At 38.9% G+C, this 21,652-nt stretch overlaps 1 protein-coding gene across 5 annotated transcripts in view; it reads left to right on the top strand.

Moving 5' to 3' along the window:
* Nucleotides 1–21,652, top strand: part of RNLS (renalase, FAD dependent amine oxidase) — a 155,475-nt gene that overhangs the window by 106,492 nt on the left and 27,331 nt on the right. For all 5 annotated transcript variants that reach the window (XM_042457808.1, XM_042457812.1, XM_042457809.1 and 2 more), the window contains one exon: nucleotides 1,878–2,051. In XM_042457808.1, the coding sequence (XP_042313742.1) occupies nucleotides 1,878–2,051 (174 nt within the window). The remainder of the gene's footprint in view (nucleotides 1–1,877; nucleotides 2,052–21,652) is intronic.

Raw genomic sequence — 21,652 nt, 5'->3', positions numbered from 1 at the left:
TGTGTGTGTGTGTGTGTGTGTGTGTGTGTGTGTGTGTGTGTGTGTGTGTGTTTAAAAGAAATTATTATTTTTTAAACTTAAGATACAGCACATCTTACCAAATTTTAACTTTAATCACATGAAACTATGTGCATGTAAATGCGTTTAGGCTATATGTACAATATTGTAATTTAAAGACATAATTTTTATTTTAGTAGTTGTTTATGTCACAACTATTGCCATTACATTCAGTGATATATGTACATGAATTACAGTTTATGAGTAACATTGCTACAAAAAACCCTTACTGGTGATTCTGTATGGTGTGGTATGGGAAGAGGTCACTAAGAGGGGGTGACACAGTGAGTTACTGCACCGGGTGACACCAACCCTAGTGATGTTTCTGAGCTGACCCATCATTGATAATCCTTTCCCAAGCTTATCAGATCCAGGGGCTAGCCTGGAATGTATAGGAATATTAATTGTTCTAGAAACCATGGTGTACAACAATCATGTAAATATCATGTACAATAATCTGAGATTTCTGAATTTATATCCTATACTAAAACAGAGTAATTTTCAAGAGCATAACAGGAGATCTCAAGATTGAGTTTTGTTTTTAAAATACAATTGCATTCTTCTGGGGTTGAAGAAGAGTGTATGAAATTTCACTATAAGCCTAAACTCTGAAGGTTCACTCAGGAACATTGCCTCTTTTGATCTCATAATTGTATCTCTTCAGGAAGAAGGGAGTTGATTTATAGTGACCTAGTATCATTTTTGGATTGGATTTTGTTGTTTCTTCTTCTTCTTTTTCTTCTTCTTCTTCTTCTTCTGATAAATTTTTATTTTTTAAATTTACATTCAAAAGGGATCTCTATTGTATGCAATAATGTTCCTGTGTAAGAAAAGCAGGCCACAAAAGAAGGAAAATTAACCATTTTAGTTGTACATTTCAATAAAAGCTGACCAAGGCTTCATTAGCAATGTAAAAACAATGCAATTTGACACCATTTTAACTGCAATGGCTCAATGCTATGGAATTCTGGGGTTTGCAGTTTGGTGCCACAACAAACTACAAATCCCAGGATTCCATAGTTTTCAGTCATGACAGTTAAAGTGCTATCAAACGGCATTATTTTTGCAGTACAGATGGAGCCCAAATGTTTAAATATACAGTAAGTCCATTTGTAAATTTCATCTGGTTTCTCTTCAAATGGTATAAATCTTTCCCATTTCATCTTTGTATTGGATTTAAGATAGTACCTGGTCTCATTACTTTTGGAATTTACTGTAACTATTGAAATTCTCTAAATTATATGTATAAACTTGTCATATGATATTTGTCTGAGAATTAATTCTTTTTCTCCCCCCACTTTTTTTTTTACATTAACTGGTAATCTGGTTACATATATTTTGTACTGTTTTTGATACAACTTTATAGCACCCTCCTTTCCTTTTAGTCATAATAGGCTCTCAAGATTCTGTTGTGGTAATCTTTTCCCCCTTTGGTTTGTTCCGTGGTTTCATCTAATTGTTTATTCCTTTCTTCCCTTTCTCTGCCCCCCCCCATCCGCACACACATCTCTCCACCTCTTCTCACTCCACTTTGGGCAGGAAAAAAAAAGATTTCATCTTAAGGTCACAGACTCTAACATTTTCTAAATTTTATCTGACAAATGTATGTGCACTAATAACAAAGACTCAGGGCCAGAATCATGTTCCTTTGTTTTATTATTTATTTAAAGCTATGAAGTGATGCATAGCCTTTTTCTAGGCACAGATGAGTGCTGTTTTAGAGGAAGATTAAGCGGCTTAACCATAGTATTATTTGCAGGTTTAATGCTCTGAGAGAAAAATAATTGTCTAATTCTGGTTTTTCCCCCCCTCCTCCACAGTAATTAACAAAAGTCAAAGGCAACAACTGGAATCTGTGAGCTACTCCTCTCGCTATGCTCTGGGCCTTTTTTATGAAGCTGGCACACAGATTGATGTCCCTTGGGCAGCACAGTACATCTCCAATAATCCCTGCATACGCTTCATCTCCATCGATAATAAGAAGCGCAATATAGGTCAGTGCTCCCATTATTCCTTTTAAACACAATAACAATGAAAAGTGTAGATCATGGCAGTGAGGGGGGGGAGGGAATCCTACTTAATTGAGTGTTGCTATTCTGAAAGACACAGGTTAACTCCACGCTATAAGAAATTTAAAAAAAAAATGTAATGTCACATTCAGTCCATAATAAAATGCACAATGAACCAGCAGGGTTTTCTGAATGAAAAAGAAAATACATTGGCAAGCACATGGTTCATGTTATATCTTTTCATAAAAGTGGTGTCAGAGAGTTTTTAAAAAAAAAAGGAAAGGAAAGGAAACATCAAAATGCTGTTGTTCCAAGCAGTTGTCCTTGTTCTGTTATTTAATGTTTGATTCATGCATGTACTGATTTCTTCCACTCACAGTTTTACAACCCTTCATCTATGCCTCCATAAACATGCTCAGATCCAGAAATGGATTGTATAGTTATGGCTGCTGAACCCAGATCAGTATTTGATTGTGTTTATTTTCCCCATGGACAAAACAAACAAACATAAAGCTACAATCATTCAATGTAATGTCTAAGGATACCCCCTCACTCTCAGCAGATTGCTGCTTTTGTGGGTCTTTGGGGACATACCATTGAAAGTGACTATGGGCAAGATGTGTTGTACTACAGTGGGGCCTTGTTATCCACTGGGGTTTGGTTCTAGGGCCCCCCATGGATAACAAAATCCATGGATGCTCGAGTCCCATTAAATGCAATGTCATAGTAAAATGGTGTCCCTTATATAAAATTGAAAATCAAAATTTGCTATTTGGAATTTATACTTACACATTTTATATATCTAGGAGTGTGTTTGCAATAGGAGGGAGCCCTAAAGCACCATAATGTTTTAACCAAACCAGAAACAACTCAGAAGCCATTATGGCTTCACATTCTTTGATTATTTTTTTATGGGCCTAGTGTGGTCCATAGAGGACCGAAGATGCTGAAAATTGACCCATCCTTGTTGTGCCAAATCCAGACTTATAGACTCCTCTCTGTACACAAAGGGAAGTGTGCTATCATGATGATCTAAATAGTGTGATAAACAACCTTGTCTACTGAAAAGTCAGTGTGCAGCTGGACTGTAGATGTTGCTAGTAATTTCTGTGAGACAATGAACATGAGATTTCATCAGGGGTGTAGCACAGGGAGAAAGGATTAAAGCCCAGAGGGTTCCCCTCCCCTGCACCTTATGCTAATCTTTAAAATATGCACAAATACAAATCACACATAGTTTGTTTCAAGGCCTCCAAAATTATATGTCTTGCTCGGACCTAGTGATGTGTTAGATATGTGTACAAATGACAGTGCTTGGTTTTACCATGAAGCCACAGATCAGATACTTCCTTTCTCATCACCCTCTGAATTGACAAAATGTAGAAAGGGTTTAGAGCCTTTGCTCCAAAAAGACCTGGAGATGTCCACTGACTGGTCATCTGACTGACGGGTCAACTATGAGGACAGTGGACATCTGCATCTAATACATGCACATATTAATGTACTGGGGTCATAAAGAGGTAAAGCATGAGTAGTGGATCTGGTAGATTAATGGATGGTGAATTTAAATAATCCAGTTTTTTTAAAAAAAATATTAAAGTATATTAAATGTATTATTTAAACATTTCCAGTACCTAAGTAGCCTATTCAGGCTCTCAAAGCAGCTTACTAGATACTATTGTCTTTTCAACTAATTGACCTCATGTAAAAGAGGAATTTTGATCTATATTAATGTACACCTGGCACCACATTTCATATAATGCTAGAATATGCTGTTAACCCCATGAATTTAGTGAATAGGGATTTCTGTAATCTACCTTTAAAGTTGAATAACAACTTCCTTAAGCTAATAATATTTCCCCCCAATCTTTCTACTCGTCTTAGTGATGGTGCAGTGATATTTCTGTATATGTGCAAGATTGAGTATTCATCTAAATTTTTATGGTCCTTTTCATTGGAACTCTTATCTGGACTGTACAGGTCAAAGCTGTCCTTTCTGAGTTGTTGAATTGACACTCACCTGAGGAACACAAACATATTCTCACAGATGGATGAGGAAAATCCATCAGTTTTGCTTTCTGTCACATTGAGGTTTTTAAACTTTAGGTTAAATTTGTCTTGAATACGTGACTTGTAAATTTGGTAAATTCTTTAAAAACAAAGTGAAACAAAATTCTCCCACACAGGTAACAGCAAAATTCAATAGGTGAAGACATTCCCAATATGAACAGGACTTGCTTCTCATAGAGGTATTAAAAATGATGAGTTTCTCAGGAAAAAAGAGGTAATAACCTTCTTTTTTGACCAACCTGGTTAGATGTACTGGAACTTTTAATAGCTTCATACTCAAAATTCTGGGCCTGGATGAATGAATTAGTCAGGTTTTAGTTTCTCTTACAGTCTGATTTTGAAGTCTCTGGTTCTTTCTGTTTTGGCTATGAAGCAATTTGATAAAGTTTGGCCCATTACAGACTGGCATAAAGTACGGACTGGGTCCATATTAGGGTTAGAAAGGGGCGTCCCTTCCGGACGCCCCTAGCCCTAATACAGACCGAGTCCGTACAAAATGGTGGCGCCCATTCCATACAGGGGCCGCCATTTTTACGTAGTGGACGCGCTGCATCCGCATGTCGCACAGCACATATGATGCTGCAAGTGAGCCATTGGCACCTCGTGCCATCATATCCGCGCCGCAAAGAGAAGCGCCATTTTGACGCTTCTTATTTGCAACGCGGAGGAGTTGCGCGGTTTGGCTGCTGCGGTTCCTCCACGCTACAACCGGCAGCGGTGCGAGACCGCCCATTTGGGCGGTCTGTAAAGTGCCATTGTCTGAAAGGTACTTAGAAACAAAACTCTTCCCTCCCTTCCTCACACATAAACATAGGGTGTACCCACACTGCAGAAATAAAGCAGTTTGACACCACTTTATCTGCCACAATTCAATACTATGTCATATCCATATGTCTATGGATCTGTCATGATAAGGAATGTGAGGGAATGGGTATAAAATGATATGGTGAAATAGCGCTAGAGCTAACTGAAAGAAGGGCGAAAGAAGGGAACAGCAATTGGAGGGGGGCAAATGTGAAGCAAACTGAATGTGGTGAACTGCAGTTTATGGCCTTGTTTATTTCCTGAGGTAGAACACTGATGGTAAACAGAGGACTCCTTCCTGCCTGGTGCAGATGATATGATAATGAAGAGGGGGGAATTGAGGAAAGAAGAAATGTTCAAAGAACCCTTTGATCTGGAACAAAGCCAGGGGCCCTGGGCTGGGAAGGAGTGGTCTCCAAACTATGCTCTTTAAAAGATGTTGGACTTCAGTTTCCAGAATCCCAGACTGTTGTCCAACATGGCTGAGGCTTTTGGTCGCTGAAGTCCAAAATCTCTTAAAGGGCACAGTTTGAGGACCACTGTCTTAAAGAATAGTCCATTTGGGGAAAATGCAGATTTGACATAGCCAAGTCTGTGGTGAATTTCTGTCCGGAAGTCCAAAATAAAGCTCTAGTTTTCTACATATCATGCCGTCTTGGTTTCTGAGGTCTGAATCCACTAAATATGACAGGAATTCTAGATTTGTAGTTTTGTGAGATATTTAGCTTTCCCCATGAGAATGCACTGGTGTGCCGCCAAACTACAGATCTCAGAATTCCATCGTATTGAGCCATGGAAACTGAAGTAGTATCAAACTGTTTTATTTCTGCAGTGTAGCACTAGCCTCTGACACACATACACACACACACACACACACACACACACACACACCCAGAGAGAGAGAGAGAGAGAGAGATATGCAGGCTACATGTGGTATCCAAGAATACATTCTTTCAGGTAAATTGTGCCAAGCCTTTAAAAGGAGCTGCTGTTTTAAAGATGTTGCTACAGCAGCAATTTGTGCTGACAAGGTTAGAATAAGGTCTGTGGTCCTTTGAGCCACTTCTGTTTAAAGCCCCAGCTGTGGGCCATCTGCGAGAAAGTCTTGCTCCTCTTTCTGCTCTTACCCATTTCACTCTTTGTCCCATAATTGCAGCATCCCTAATGAATGCAGCTGTCATATAGGCCCTATTGCAAGGCCATCAGAGGTGCAGCTTACTGGGGGCATAGAAGGTCAAGATCTGGACCTTGACCTAAATCCAGTATTGAGCAAAAGGCAATGAAGCATGAGGAGCACCAGAGTGCCGTCCTTTTGGCTGCCGCCTGCTGTTTTATAGGTGGAAGAATTACATACATTAGTCTTAATTCATAGATGGGTGGATTATAGGTTTTCCAACCTTTTCATATCTGTCCTCAAAATCTCATTCACTCAATATAAATGGCATGGACCTGGGCCATGTTAGAAAAGTGCATTTCCCAGCAAAAGGTTATATAGGCAACTGCAGTTACTTCTGTTCATCTCCATTATTTATCAGAAGCACCTTGTATTACATTTATTTTCTAAATTTGTGCCCTTCAGCCAAACTCCCAGAGTGTTATTCCAGTTCTCATTTCTGCCAGTGCATCTTAAAGCCAAATAAGAAAAAAAAAATCACTGAAAATTCTAGGTTTTATTCCTGTACAAACCGATTTTATTTTGGAGGTCCACATGACTTTTTCTACATCCTGAAGTATTCCCAGAGAATTCCCAGCACTATCAAGAATTTTTCATTTCCACTTCCTAAGTCACTTTAAATTAACCATTTATTTCCAAAATGAAATGTACCTCTCTGTGGCTGTCTATTTGTGTTATAGCAGCACTAGCTAAACTGGCCGCCACCAAGAGACATAGCAATTGTTTCCAAGACCCAGGTTCAACAGAGATCAAGCAAGAAAAAAATAAATGCTAGCAATTAAAGAAAATTATCCTAATGCTTAAGCAATGTAATATTGCTAAAGCACTTGAACATTTTAAGTCTTGAATAATAATTAAATAGGGCTCAGTGGAAACTGGTGAAAGTCAGTTTCTGAAACATTGCCTGAGGTGTGACACATGATCAGGGAAAGAGGAAGAACCCAAAGGAGAGAGGAAGGAAGGAAACCCAGGATATTTCAAGAAAGAGTTTAGATGCTAAACCATGAAAACGCAGGTAAAATCAAAACAAAAAGAACTGGAAAGCCTTGATAATTGCAGAGGCTTTTCCCCTTTCTGGATAAGCTCTTAGAACAATTCCCAACCTTGCATTGCTCTTAAATAGGACAGTAATATATATATTTATGATGTGGAAAATATATTTTAGCCATCCTTTTGTTTTCTTCGGTATTTAACAAAAATACACAATATCATTGCATCTAATGTGTATGTAATGTGGGTATTAACTCTAGATGCCATCTTTTCCGAAAAGCCCCAATAGCGACATCATCCTCATTCCACCTCATTCTCTTTCAAACCATCAGAGAATGAAAGGAATTCCAAGCATCTTGTGTCTCATAAAATCATAGAGTTGGACGTCATCCAGTGCAACCCCTTTCTATCCAGGAACTCACAATCAAAGCACCCCCAACAGATGGGTGTCCAGCATCTGTTTAAAAACTCCAAAGAAGGAGACTCCACCACACTCTGAGGCAGCCTGTTTCATTGTCAGTCTCCCTCTGTCTTCTTTTCCCATCTATTGCCGTCTCATCAGCCAGCTTATGTCCTGTGAACATGACAGCATCCAGGGTCCTTTCACATTATGCCATTATGCCATGGGTGGCATCCTATGGAATCCTGGGGTTTGTAGTTTAGTGAGGCACTAGAGCTCTCTGTTTGAGAATTCTAAATACTCTTCTCTAAAATGCAAATCTCAGCGTTCCATGGGGTCGAACCACAATAGTTAAAGTGCAGTCGTGGTGCTATAACTGTGTAGTGCAAAAGAGCCCCTAGAATCTCACAATGTTGAAGAATTCTTAATATTGGCCCAGAAGCATTACTATAGGTGTGACCTTGGCTTTGTTTGAACCCTGAAGCCAGTCTGAGTTTACCCATTATTCTGCCTACTATACATTGTTCTTTAGTACTCTCATCTTCCACCTTACTCCCTGCCATAGCCCTTCCCTGCCCACACCAGGCCTGATCTCCACACCAATGTTGGATTTTGCACCAGAATATCAATATCCTTCCTCTGTTGACCATTGTGTCTGTATATTCATTAAGCCGATTCAACCAGCTGCTCCTGATGGATTAAAAGAAAGCAACAACATCACCAAAGCAAGCTCATCCTACATGACACAGATTTATAAAATGAGAGTTCGGCGGGGAATAGTCATTGGTAGTAATTTGTCTAAGAAAACCAGGTTTCTCATGGGGAGTGAACTATATAACTGTTGTATCTTTTTTTAAAAAATGAAGACCAGCAATTGCAGATGAATTGCTTCCCACAAGACCTCATTATGACATATGGTCCTTCTCCTCTTTTGTACTATTGTTGTTCCTTGTTAACTTGGTTGAATTTTGCAAATTGCAACTCTGTTCTAAGAACAGCAATAGGACAATACTGTTTATTAGCAGCAAAACAGAAATACTTGTGATGGTGGGCACTTCTGTTTAATCTCAATAGGTTTTGGAAGATGGTGCCTTATTCTCTCTTTAAAAAAAAATAATAACTATCAACATTTCTGAATAGGAAGAGTAAGGGTGTACAGGATTTTTGTTCTTAAGCACATACTTAGCTCATCACATTCACTGGATATTACTGCAACCACACATAATGAAGACTATTGAGCCAGCACTGCAGACGTTTTTTGCCAGATACTAAACACAGAGACATTATTGATACTTCACATGTGCATATTTAGAACCAAATTGTAGCATTCTTCTCACTTTTCAGTGCATAGCATGTTTGGCCAAGTGTGATGTATGGAACCTACAGAGAGTGGGCTTTGCCAAGAGAAGAAACAAACCGTGGGATGTAGACAGAAGGCGGCATTCTTCTTTGTCTTGCCTACATGCTTTGTGTAGGCACTCTGACATGGTGCCAGTTCCATTGCACCAATATACACAAAAGGCAGCAGAAAATGGTGTTTCTGGAGCTACAGGTCTTAGTCTCAGTGTGTAATACATAGCAGAGAATAGTTTTAAATACCATGAACAGGTGGCATCCAAAAATGATGATCCTGTAGAATCTGCAGTGCAGACCACAGAGTATAGTGAATTCAGTACCCAGTTGGCAAGATATCTGTGCAAAAAACTGACCAATAAAGGCAAATGAAGATAGCAAAGGGAAACATTCACCATACGGTTCTTGATAGTTCCAGGTTTCTTGTACTTCAAGAGGTGCAAGCTGATGCTAGCAATGAGCAGCTTCTTGTAGTTGAGAAATTATTTCTGGAAAAGTCAGAGCCAGATGGAATAATAAGAATACTAATAATTAATGCGAGTATTAAGAATGCTAAAGGGCTAATCGTCTGAACCCTTCATGGAACAGGGTAGTCAAAGAAATCTGGCTTTATTCCAAACTTTGGACCTATGTCAATAAAAAGGAGCATAGCTGTGTCATTTTCTTCATTTGATAGTCTTCATGTTAGTTCTTTATCATTACAGGTATGAACAGGCCAGTGTTGGGGATTTTAAGCAGCCTGCAGAGGCTGAGATGGAATACTGTATTAGTTCTGCTCAGAAACTTCTTCATAGTTGCCATTTGCATGCAGAGAATCTACAAGTGAATGAATGTCCAGAAGTACCACCCACACATTGTTAGTGAGGATTGGACCCAGTCACAAGAGTGCTGATCTCTGGAAGAACTATGAGACCCTCTGATCTCATTCTCAGTTTTGGTTTGAGATTTTATTTTTGGTACTTATCTGCATTGTTGGCAGAGTACCATATCATGACCTCGACTGACCCAGTGGGTTGGCAGGCTTGGTTGACAGTTTAACTGCCATGCAGCCAATTAGCCAAAGAAATGAAAGTGAGATCTAATTATTTCAACAAGAAAAACCAGGCCTTGATAAAAAAAAAATCAGGAGAGATAGTGGAGGAAAGAAGAAATAAAAGCAATGTTGATCTGTAAAAATGATATCATTTCCATGCTGTTGGTCTACTGGCTCCACAAGGAGGTAACTTGTGCTTGTCAGTTGCTCCTCCTTCTAGTAGTTCCCATATGGTGAAAGGGAAGTGACAGATTACCCATTTTTATGCTGCATGATGAACTGCATGCTAGCTGATGTAACAACTACTACTACAACTGACAAAGCCCATAGTGTTGTTATTAGAGTGGAATGAACCTTGAAGAATCAGGTTCACAATGTAGTGTTATTTCTAGATTGCCAAGTGGCAGCCATATAAAAATGCTTTTGCACAGATTCAGCTCGGGCACCAAGTGCACCCTTTCCAAGTATTGCAAATTTGGCTACTCTTACTTCAAAAGACCTCTCTTTGTAAGGCTGCTTCTGAAAATAAAACTGGAAACTTCAACTCGTGCAAAATATATATCCTGCAAAATGTTGATTAGAGCTCATTTTTCAGATCATATCAGTAAAGGGTTTGTAAATTTCAGTAAGTGTAAAATATGGCTTCTAGATTGTTCTCCAGAGCTTGTTTTTTTTCCCCTCAGGGTTTTTAGTATTGATTAATCTGCATTGGTTACCCGTTTCCATGAAGAGTCTGAAGTGCTGGCTATTATATATAAAAGCTAGGGTAGAATATTTGAAAGATCTCCTCCTACACATTTCACCCACCCAAATATCCTGATGCTAACTCATTCTCATATATATATATATTAGCCAGCACTTTGATTTCTGAGGTTCACCTGACTGAGATATGTAACCATACCTTTTGAGTTGCAGCAGTTATGGAACTCTCTGCTTTGAAAAGTCCAGTTGGGCCCATCATTTTTGGCATTTGTTAAACATTCTTCTGCTTTGCCAGGTATTATTTATGAATTCAGCTTTTAGTCCAAACTAGAATACTGTAGACTCACTGAAACAGTGGGAATATGGCAAGTCAGTGCTTGTGTAAATCCCTTTGATTTAGTGGGTCTGCCTTAGTCAGGGCTAATAATATGGCTTCGGCTGTATTAAATTATTCAGAGTGTGTGTGTGTGTGTGTGTGTGTGTGTGTGTGTGTGTGTGTGTTCTTGCTGAAGAACATTTAGATGGTTAGTTTTTAATCTCTGTTCATTCTGTTGCTTTGACTATGTTATATTTTTAATTGATGAAGTAAGCTAGCATCTTGGCTTGCCCTTTGGTAGCCAAAAAGTGGGGTAGAAATGGTTTTATAAACAAATTCTAAATTCAGTACATTGAGAACCACCTGAATAGGTATTCCATGCATCTGCATGACTGTTCACGTTGTTATTGTTGTTGTTGTTGTTAACCACCTTCGAGTCAATCTCCACTCGTGACTGTCCTGTAGATGAGACATCCCCAAGACTCCCTATCCTCCACTACTTTCCTTAGTTCTTGCGGATTCATACCCATGGCCTCCTTAATGGAGTCCATCATCTGCTGTGTGGTCTGCCTCTCTTTCCCTCCTCCTTTCCTAGCATTATGGTCTTCTCATGACATGGCCACATATGGGAGCCTGTTTAATCATATTGGCTTCCAGGGAGCTCTCAGTCCAGATCTGTTCTAGGACCCCCCCCCCTTTTTGGAGGGGGGTTGGCTGTCCATGGTATCCTCAGCACTCTTCTCCAGCACCACATCTCAAATGAATTTATTTTATTTTTACCAGTTTTTCTTAATTTTCCAGCTCTTACATGGTAATGGGGAATTCTTGTACAATTCTGACTTTCATGCTTGGTTGTATGTCTTTGCTCTTTAGAACCTTTTCTAGTTCTTTCATAGCTGCCTTCCCCATTCTTAGTCTTATTCTTGACGACAGTCCCTGTTCTGATCAATGTTTGATCCAAGGTATAGGAATTCTTTTACTATTTCTATTTCCTCATTGTCTAGGTTGGATTTATGAATATCTTCCATGGTCATTATTTTTGTTTTCTTTATGTTCAACAGTAAGCCTGCCTTTGCACTTTCTTCCTTGACCTTCCTCAGTAGTTGCTCTAGGTCTGTAATGTGTTCTGTTAGTAATATGGTGTCATCTGCATAACTTAGATTGTTGATACTCCTTCCTCCTATTTTCATACCTCCCACTTCTATGTCCAAGCCTGCTTTTCATATAATATTTTCTGCATATAAATTGAACAGATAAGATAAAAGGATGCAGCCTTGTCTGACCCCTTTGCCAATTGAGAACCATTCTGTTTCTCCTGTTCTGACAATAGTCGCTTGTCCTGAGTACAGATTCATCAGTACTATTAGATGTGTCTTTAAGGTGTTCCAAAGCCTTTCATGATCTATGCAGTCAAAGGCTTTGCTGTAGTCAATAAAACACATACTGATTTTCTTTGGGAATTTCTTGTTATGCTTCATTAGCCATCATAGGTTTGCAGTGTGGTCTCTAGTGCCTCTGCGTTCCTGAATCCTGCTTGCACCTCTGGAATTTTTCTTTCCACTTATGGTTGAAGTATATGTTACAGAATTTTGAGCATGATTTTCCTTGCATGTGAGATTAGTGCTATGATCCTATAGTTGCTGCAGTCATTTGTGTCTCCTTCTTTGTGGATGGGGATGTATATTGGTCGTTTCCAATCTGTTCACTACAAAGGAGCAAAATCAGCTCTGGAACAGTTTTCCAAATGGAGCAGAAGTAGTTTATTGCTCCAGTCAGTTGGCGTGAACCTAGTCCTGTTATATATCCCAGACCCACAATGGCACATGACATTTCTTGTCAACTTTTATAGCTAAACTATCTAAACTATCAGAAGCCACACTCTTTTAAAAGAATAGAGCATGGTCATTCAGATTTTCACATGATTCACAGCCAGCCAATTCCTCTATTGCAGATCTTGTCCTCTACCAATAAAAAATAGTGCTCCCACAGGTGTATCATGCTCAGGGTTTGTGTAAAGTAAAGCAGCTGTGTATTTGGCCTACTGACGTCTTGTTGTAGGTTACGTGAATATTAAATGGTTATTATTATTATTATATCCCACCTTTCTCCCAATATAGGGGCTCAAGGCAGCAAGCAGTAGATTTAAAACAATATAGTTTAAAAACAATACAACATTAAATCTGTAAATATAAAATTTTAAAAAATTATAAATGGTTGAAGTCAGGAGTTGTTTTTAACACAGTTCTTCAGTATTTGTAATCAGTTTTGTGGGAAAACGTAATTTTGCCAGCATGAATTATCAGTGCAATTTATATCTATGCAGAAATCCACCCTACCTTTACATTTCTCTAGTATTGCTTAAACCCTGGTACCATTAAAATGTAACGTGGCATCTCCTCGTATGCATCTTGCTTTAAATCTATGAAATACAGAATGAACTATTTTCAGCTCAGTGTAATTATTGTATATTTAATTATATTGTGGGAAAGTCTTTTATTTCTTCTTCCTTCTTCAGAATGTCACTTCACCAATGCATTCACCTCCTCTTCACTTATCAGTTTGCTTTATAGCCCCATTCCTAGTTCTGTACAAGGCCACTGTGAAATTATTCAGGAAGATAACAAATGACTGAATACATTATCCAACATTCTCTTCTCACAAGTCCCTCTAATATGTGGTCTATACATTACAGTGATTCCATGAGGAATAGAAGAAACTCGGCAAGCCATCTGAATTTTTAATAGAAAAATCAAGAGCAGCCCATCCGCTTGCAAAGTAGTACATTAACGTCAGTGCTGACATTTCAGAGGAAATTCCAAGTTTATTTTTAGATTCGAAGGAATTTATTTTTATTCATTATTCATAGCTAGATACATCTTATTAAATCAACCTATTTTTCTCTGCAGAAAAATATTGAGACATTTTATAGGCATCCACTTCTCTAAAGAAATTGATTAGCCAAGATTCTCTGATTCTACTGGTCATAGGAGTTCCATTTTTGGCTGTGTCATGTTTCCTTATAGATTGCTTTTCTGGCCTTAATTCCTTATCTGGGGACAAGGGAAAGGGAACAGTCATAAATCTCATTCCTCCCCATACAGTTGAAAGCAATTGTGATGGTTGATAACCTCCTTCTTTATTTATATCATTTTCATATTTATGTAAAATTTTTACACTGGGTTCATGAATTGGCCATCAATATATAAAGATGTGCAATTAGTATAACCATAATCCAAGTTTATGCTCTAACTACAGAGGAAGAAATTGAAAGATTTTTATGCTGGAATCCAGGAGGAAATTGATGACACACCAAAACATGACTTCTTGTTAATCATAGGTGACTGAAGCAAAATCAAAAATTGTAGGAATGTTTGGCCTAGGATCAAGAAAAGCAGATTGACTGATTGAACTTTGCAAGGCTAACAGTATCCATTGCAAATTCTTCAGTCAGCTCAAGAAGCAACTGTATGTATGGGCATCGTATGATGGCCAGTATAGAAATCAAATAGACTGCATAATGGGAAGCAGAAGATAAAGAAGCTCTATTCTGAGAGGCATCACTAGCAGGTGCGGGGGGTTCAGTCTGCACCGGGTGACACCCCAGAAGAGGGATGACACCCAGTCGGGCTGTCCTCCTACTCTGCCCCTCTCAGCTTTGCCAGGGCAGCAAAGGTCTCCTCGTGAGGAGAAGTCCATTGCTGTGAAGAAGGAGAGGGCTACAGCCACTGCCTCCTGGCACCCACACACACGCCGGTTGACACCAGGTGTGGGGATGCCACTGTCTATAAAACAAGACCAGGAGCCAGAAGAACTCTGGACTAAATCCAGGGACATGATCAGAGATGAACATGTAAGTAACCTGTCTGTATGTAGCCAAAAAGCAGACACCTCAATGGATGATAGATGAAACTCTTCCAGCAGTTAAAGACAGATGAGAAGCAAAAGTAAAAGGTGACAGACATGCGGTCAGAACTCTGAAGGCAACTGTTTAATGACTTGTGTGCAGGGACTAGGAGAACTGCAATAATAATCAATGTAGAGAAATAGGAAATGACAGCAAAAAAGGAAGAAGAAGAGGCCTCTTCCACAAGATCCAAGAAACAGAAGGGAAATTTAAACCAAGTATGTGGAAGCTCTATGACAAGGAGGGGAACACACTACTTGACCATGTAGAAATAAAAAGACAGTGGAAACAATGCACTGAAGAATTATATAAAAGAGATGAAAAGATGACAGATTCAGTCAAGGAAAACCCATGTAAAAACCTACTTCCAGTTTTAGAAAGTGAAGTGGAAGCTACGTGCAGAGCACTTGGGAGAAATAAATCACCACAAACAGATGGCAACAAACATGAAATACAAAACAATGCCCCACAGATTAGAAACACTCAATATACATTTCAGTCATAAAGAAAGGCAATAGTAGGGGTTGCAGTAACTACAGGACCATTGCATTGATTTCCATGCAAGCAAAGTGATGCTTAAAATTCTACAACAAAACCTTTTACCGGATATGGAGTGGCAAATACCAGTTGTCCAAGCTGGATTCAGGAAAGGAAGAGGCAGTAGGGATCATATAGCACAGATATGCTGGATAATGGAATATAGTAAGGAATTTCTAAAGAAAATCATCTTGTGCTTTTAGACAATTGCAAAGTATTTGATTTCATAGATCATGAGAAACTATGGATCACTCTTAAAGAAATAAGTGTTCCACAAGATCTTATTACCTTGATGTGTGACCTGTAGTCAGGACAAGAGGCTATTGTTAGAACAGAATATAGAGAAACCGAACAGTTTCCAGCTGGCAAGGAGGATAGACATGGCTACATTTTATCCTATCTATTTAATTTGTATATTGAACATATCAAACATAATTAGACTGCATTAGACTCAGAGTAAGGAGGTAAGAAAATTGGAGGAAAGAACATCAACAGTTTTAACGTATGAAGATGACACTATAGCAGAAAATAGCAGACCATTACTGAGCCATTACTGAGGAAAGTCAAGGAAGAAAGTGCAAAGGCAGGTTTACAGTTGAACATTAAGAAAACAATAACCACATATGGTTTACATAACTGTAAAGGAGATAATGAAGAAATTGAAATAGTTCAAGATTTGATTCTTCATATTTTGGCTCAGTCGTTAATGAGAATGGAGACTGCAGTCGATAAATCAGAAGAAGACTAGGACTTGGAAGGGTTATGAAGGAACTAGGTAAGATCATGGAGTGCAAAGATATATCACTGAATACTAAGGTTAGGATGGCCCATGCTGTTGCATTTCCAGCTTATATGTAAGGCAGTGAAAGCTGGACAGTAAAGAAAGCTGATACCATGATGTAAACTTCTTTCAATGCAGACAATATCATAAAACCAATTCAAAACACATCACTAACTGAAATGTATTTGGTTATTCATCCCTTTGCTAATAGTATTTGCATTGTTGTGGAGAGGACTAGGTCTCAGCAGCATACAAGCTGAATATCAGAGAAATGATGCCATGTTGGCAAGCCCACTTGAGGAAGCAGGATTTCACTGGTTTTATGACACTGCCTACATCCATGGTGGCGAACCTATGGTGCATGCCTGTTCCTCCTCTTCCCCCCACCCTCCTGGGCCCCCAGGGAGGTCCCGCCCCTGGAAGGTGGAAGTCCCCCACCCCACCCCAGACATCCTGTGTTCCACCCCCAGCACCAGGTAACACCAGTGGTGGAATGCCTTTGAGTTTGGGCACTCGGTCCCTAAAAGGTTCACCATCACTGGCTTACATTGATCATTATATATATGGTGGACAGATTATGCACATATTACAAGGAGCTTCTTAGCTCACACATGAGTTTTGATGGTTTTAAAAGAGAACTGGACAAATGGAATATAAGTCTATCAGTTAGCTATGATTATGTGCTCTTTCTAGCTTCAGAAGCAGTATATCTCTAAATTACCAATTGCCCTTATTTTCTAGTACCTCCAGAAGTATCTAGCTGGCTTCTGTGAGATACAGGGGGAAGTAAAAGATAAACCTTTGGTCAGAACCAGAAGGAATCTTCTTAGGTTACAATATCCTCCATGTGGTGCTGGTGTGCATGTTTCTCCAAATCCTTATTGTGAATCTGGTTCAGTGAATACTATATGAAGAACCTGATCACAGGACTGAATAGCTGACCAGGCCTGAAACTTCTAAGTGTTTATGGTTCTTAAGAAAGTTTCTTGATTTTTACTATGCCTTTACACATAAATAAAATAAGTTCTCTTCACTGAACTGCAGGGCAAATACACATATGGAAATAAGCATTTTTTTTCTTTTTCAGTTTGCCCTACAAACATCACTTCAGTCAGAAGCCAGAGCAGCCACTTCTAACAGCAGTGTGGTTTCATTTCTCCTTGCATTCTGTTCTTCACATCCCTGTGGAGAATGTGAACAAAGATGTTGATTGTAGTAGTGACTGTGCCACCAACTCTTTTAAGATCAGAACTGAGTAACAATTACCAATTCACTCTACCCAAAATATAATTGCAATTGGGCAGATAGAGTTCTTTGTAAAAATGTTTTTGTTATTATTGTATTAAAAGTCTTGAGTTGTGTGAAAAAAAATGGATCAAGAGACATATAAAACATTAAACATAATGAACAAAAAACATGCTTCAGAGGCAGAGAACTGTTTTAGCAAGATTTGAGGACAAGTTAGTATGGGAAGTTGTATACCCATTAACAAAGTCATGTGTGCATTTTCAGTCCTGAGGGCCATATCCAATATCTCCTGGACACACATGTGCATTCAAAGAGAGAGTGGGTCTCTCTCCTCCACATACATCTCAGTTCCAGAGAGTTCCAGAGCCTGGGGGCAGCCACTGAGAAGGTCCTCTCCCATGTTCCCACCAGATTTACCCATGAGGGTGGTAGGATGGAGAGAAGGGTATTCTGAAAAGACCTCAAAATGTGGGCAGATTTCGTATGGGAGGATACTGTCCTTCAGATAACCTGAGCTTGAGCTATATAGGTTTTATACATAATTGCCAGCACTTTGAAATATGCCCAGAAACAGATGGGCAGCCAGAGGAACTGTTGCAACAGGGGAGTTGCGTGCTCCCAAGGTAACAATCTGGTTGCGGCATAAATCCTTAAAACATAGCCAGAGCCTAACCAAAACCATATCTGTTTTATTAGCCCAAAAGAAGTATCTTCAGGGGTTATCATGACATTTCATTTTCCCTACAGCATCACCGTAAAGAGTATAAATTCTTCAATGATTGTTTGGCAGAAACAGCTCTGAGTATAAATGTAGTGAAAACAGCATCTGTAAGGTTCTTAATTTGACATTACGAGGAGAAAGATTTTTGCAGTTTCTCTACAATTCTCAATAATGGACTTTTAACAACTGGGCTATCAGTTGATTTTTGCTTTCTCTGCCTTACCCAGACATTTCTTTGTTCTGGAAGATGAAAATTGTGGGGGTTTGTTGTGAGTTTGTTTTATATGCCTAATTTTGAGGCATTTTTAACTATAAAAACAACATGGCTTTAGAAAGGATAGTAAGCCTCAAAGAAATGGAGTTTTTACAGCCTGTGGGGTGAATTTGGTCAAATGAATAGAAAAGAAAATACCAATAGAATCCTTTTAGGAGTTAATAGTAGAAAGGAACACACCCTTGTACCCAACGTACTTGAGACAGAACACTCATCTGTTGACTCAATTCATAGTGTTCCATAGCCAGGATCAAAGAAGACTATGGAAAAATGCTTCCAGAAGAGATCATTCCAGGTGACTTGATCAGGAAAAGGAGGAGAAAAAAAAACAAATGAAATGCAGGTAAAAAGAAAAATCCCCTTAAAATGGGTGAGTGAAAGCAAAAAATGTATGACAAGGTGGGGGAAGGTTTAGACTGCAGCTCCCATGATCCCTCCACTGGGTATGTTGGCTAAGACTGCAGCAATTGCAATTCAGCAATATCTGAAGGGCCACAAGTTCACATCCCTGGTGTATGTATATAAATAAAATTGCAGCTTATCAGTAGGTGGAGAAAAAAGACTTGGTAGGAGAGAAAGAAGAACAGCATTCTCAGTACCACTCAAATGCTGCTCCTGCATGCAGTTGAAAATGTCAGGGATGATGGGAGTTGTAGCTCTTCACCTCTGGCTCGAACTCACCACCTTGTTACGCACCGGCGCTGACCAGTTTTGGCCAGTGGTTATAGCTTAGCAGAGTTACAGAGAATAGGCTGAAGACCCTGACAAACTCTCCAAGCCTTCTCACTCTTGCTTCCACAGAAGTCTTCACACTTCTTCAGGATCCAGCTGGCTCTTGTATCTTCACCCAAGACACCAGACAACTCAGTAGTCTTATATAAAAGATCTACTTTATTCTACTATACACAGCTCCAAAACTATCCAACACAACTCCAATACAACAATACTCCTCCACAACTACTACCCACAAAATACATTGGGATGCATAGCCATTATTATAGTCCTTGGAAAATACCACCCACTCTTGTCAGTTTCCACCCAATGGGCGTGTACAACCATTCTCATTGGTTCTCTTGGTTCATCCCACAATTAATGATTTCATCATTTCACCTTGTCCACTTTAACAACTCTCAGGTGTGTTCAATTATCCACTTTACATTTCTGTCCTTGGCATTTAGGACTTGTTAATTACATTACCTTTTACACCTGTGTGGCTTCTAATTGTTTCTGCTGAGTCACCCTGACTCTCACATACATGTTTTATTTCAGTCACTGTATATCCCATGTTGCTTTTTCCTTAACAGAAAAAAGATCTCCTTTATAGTTTGGAAAACATCCTAGAATTCAACTGAGATGCCTGTTTGTTGGCAAGAAACAAGATGAAGACCATTACAGTCAGCCCTTCTTATACACATATTTTTTATACACGGATTCAAGCATCCACAATTTGAAAATGTTCAAAAAAAGTATACATTTCAAATATCAAACCTTGATTTTCCATTTTTTATAAGGGACACAATTTTGCTATGTCGTTATTTTTAATGGGACTTGAGCATCCACAGATTTTTTATCCACAGGGGATTTTGTAACCAAACCCCAGAGTATAACAAGGGTCCCCTGTACTAGTACAGGTCAAGGACAGTTCTACTGTTAGGTAAGTTAAGGCAAGGCAGCCATCTCAGACAAGCAGATTTGAGGTGTCAGGGAAGGGAAGCAAATTGCTAGGTGCTTCATTCTTATTATATTTTTACTGCCAAAGATGGAGAGGGATGCTTATGGAATTTTCTGACTCATGCTGAAATAACGTAGAGCAAGTCTACACATAAGTATTATTCACATTGCCTCAGATTTTCACACATTCACATTGGCCATTAATTGTCTTTACTTTCCTGCACAAATTTGCATCTGTTCATAGCTATTCACTCTCCAGCTGCCGAAAATGTACAATGATCCAAATCCATGCAAAGCATACACATGTGCGATAGTGTACATTTGTGCAGACACTCCAGTAAAAACTGTAAAGCCTTTGTCTGCAGAATTTAAGGAATTTTTCAAAGGGTGGCCTGCAAAAATCACCAAACTCTTGAGAATCGCCAGATCTTATTCTATTCGATGCAAATGAGGAGTATTTTAATTGTATGCGCGCACACACACACACACAGATATCAATACAGTTTCTTTTTACATGCATTCATCTAATGCAGTCTTGAATATTTTTCTGTTGTTAAAGCACTTACCCGAAACAACAGTCAGAGTTCTACTGCTAATCCATTGTTATATGTTTATACTGTTGTTTAAAACTGAATTATGTAGTTAAATTCCCGAACTTAGGGCAAATGTTTTTTTCTCTAATTCCTGTCTTTATTCATGCTAAATCTAAATGACTTGATAACATTATTAGCTATCTGTTAAAATCTGATGTTTCTTTGTTGTTGTTGTTCTTATATGCCTTTGTGTCCAACCTATGGTGACCCTAAGGCTTCTAGGCAAAATTGGTTCACAGGGAGGGGTGCCTTTGCTTTTTTCTGAAGCTGAGAGACTGTGACTTGCCTAAGGTCACCCAATGGGTTTCTGTGCCAAGTGGGGATTTGAACCCTGGACTCTACAGAGTTGTAATCCAATGCTCATGCTAGCCCTCTGCTTCTTTACTAGCCATGTTTTTTTTCGTCTCTCCCTTTAAAATTTTATACATGTCAATTTAAAAATGAACACTTTATACCAACAGCCATAATTCCATACTGAGCAGTTTATGGGTTTTCCAATATTTGGCTATCAAAAATTTCCCAATAATAATTAAGCCATTATTTGATGTTTTGGCTGAGAAAGATCTCATAAGTTTCTTTTTATTATTATTTTTCTAGTTATGAGTATATAGCCCCCTTTCTTCATTGCTGCTATGTGTATATGTCTCAGTTAAACTTGCTGAATCTATTTGCTTATTTTTCCCCATTTGGCAAGAAGTAGACAGTGATACTTCAGTATCATAAGCATATGATTCTTGATAAATAATCCCCCCTGTTCTTGAGTGGTAACATGCTTGTCAGGTTCCTTTGTAGAATGCCATGGTGGTCAACAGAACTGGGGGGAGTGTACCCAGTGTTTGAATGCTGTTTACATTTTGGCTCCAAAATAAGGCCAGAAATGCAAGTGTGTTTGACATTTCCTAGTGATAAATGAGTTGTGTGCCTGTGATCAGATGAGACACATGCTAAGTAAAGTGTAGCAAGGACACCAAATAGGCAGAGTACATAAAGATGTAATCCTGTTATATCACTTTTC

Source organism: Sceloporus undulatus, chromosome 3 (genome assembly GCF_019175285.1).
Source record: "Sceloporus undulatus isolate JIND9_A2432 ecotype Alabama chromosome 3, SceUnd_v1.1, whole genome shotgun sequence".
Taxonomy (NCBI): domain Eukaryota; kingdom Metazoa; phylum Chordata; class Lepidosauria; order Squamata; family Phrynosomatidae; genus Sceloporus; species Sceloporus undulatus.
The sequence above is the reverse complement of the archived record's forward strand: the minus strand, read 5'-3'. Positions and strand labels throughout refer to the sequence as shown.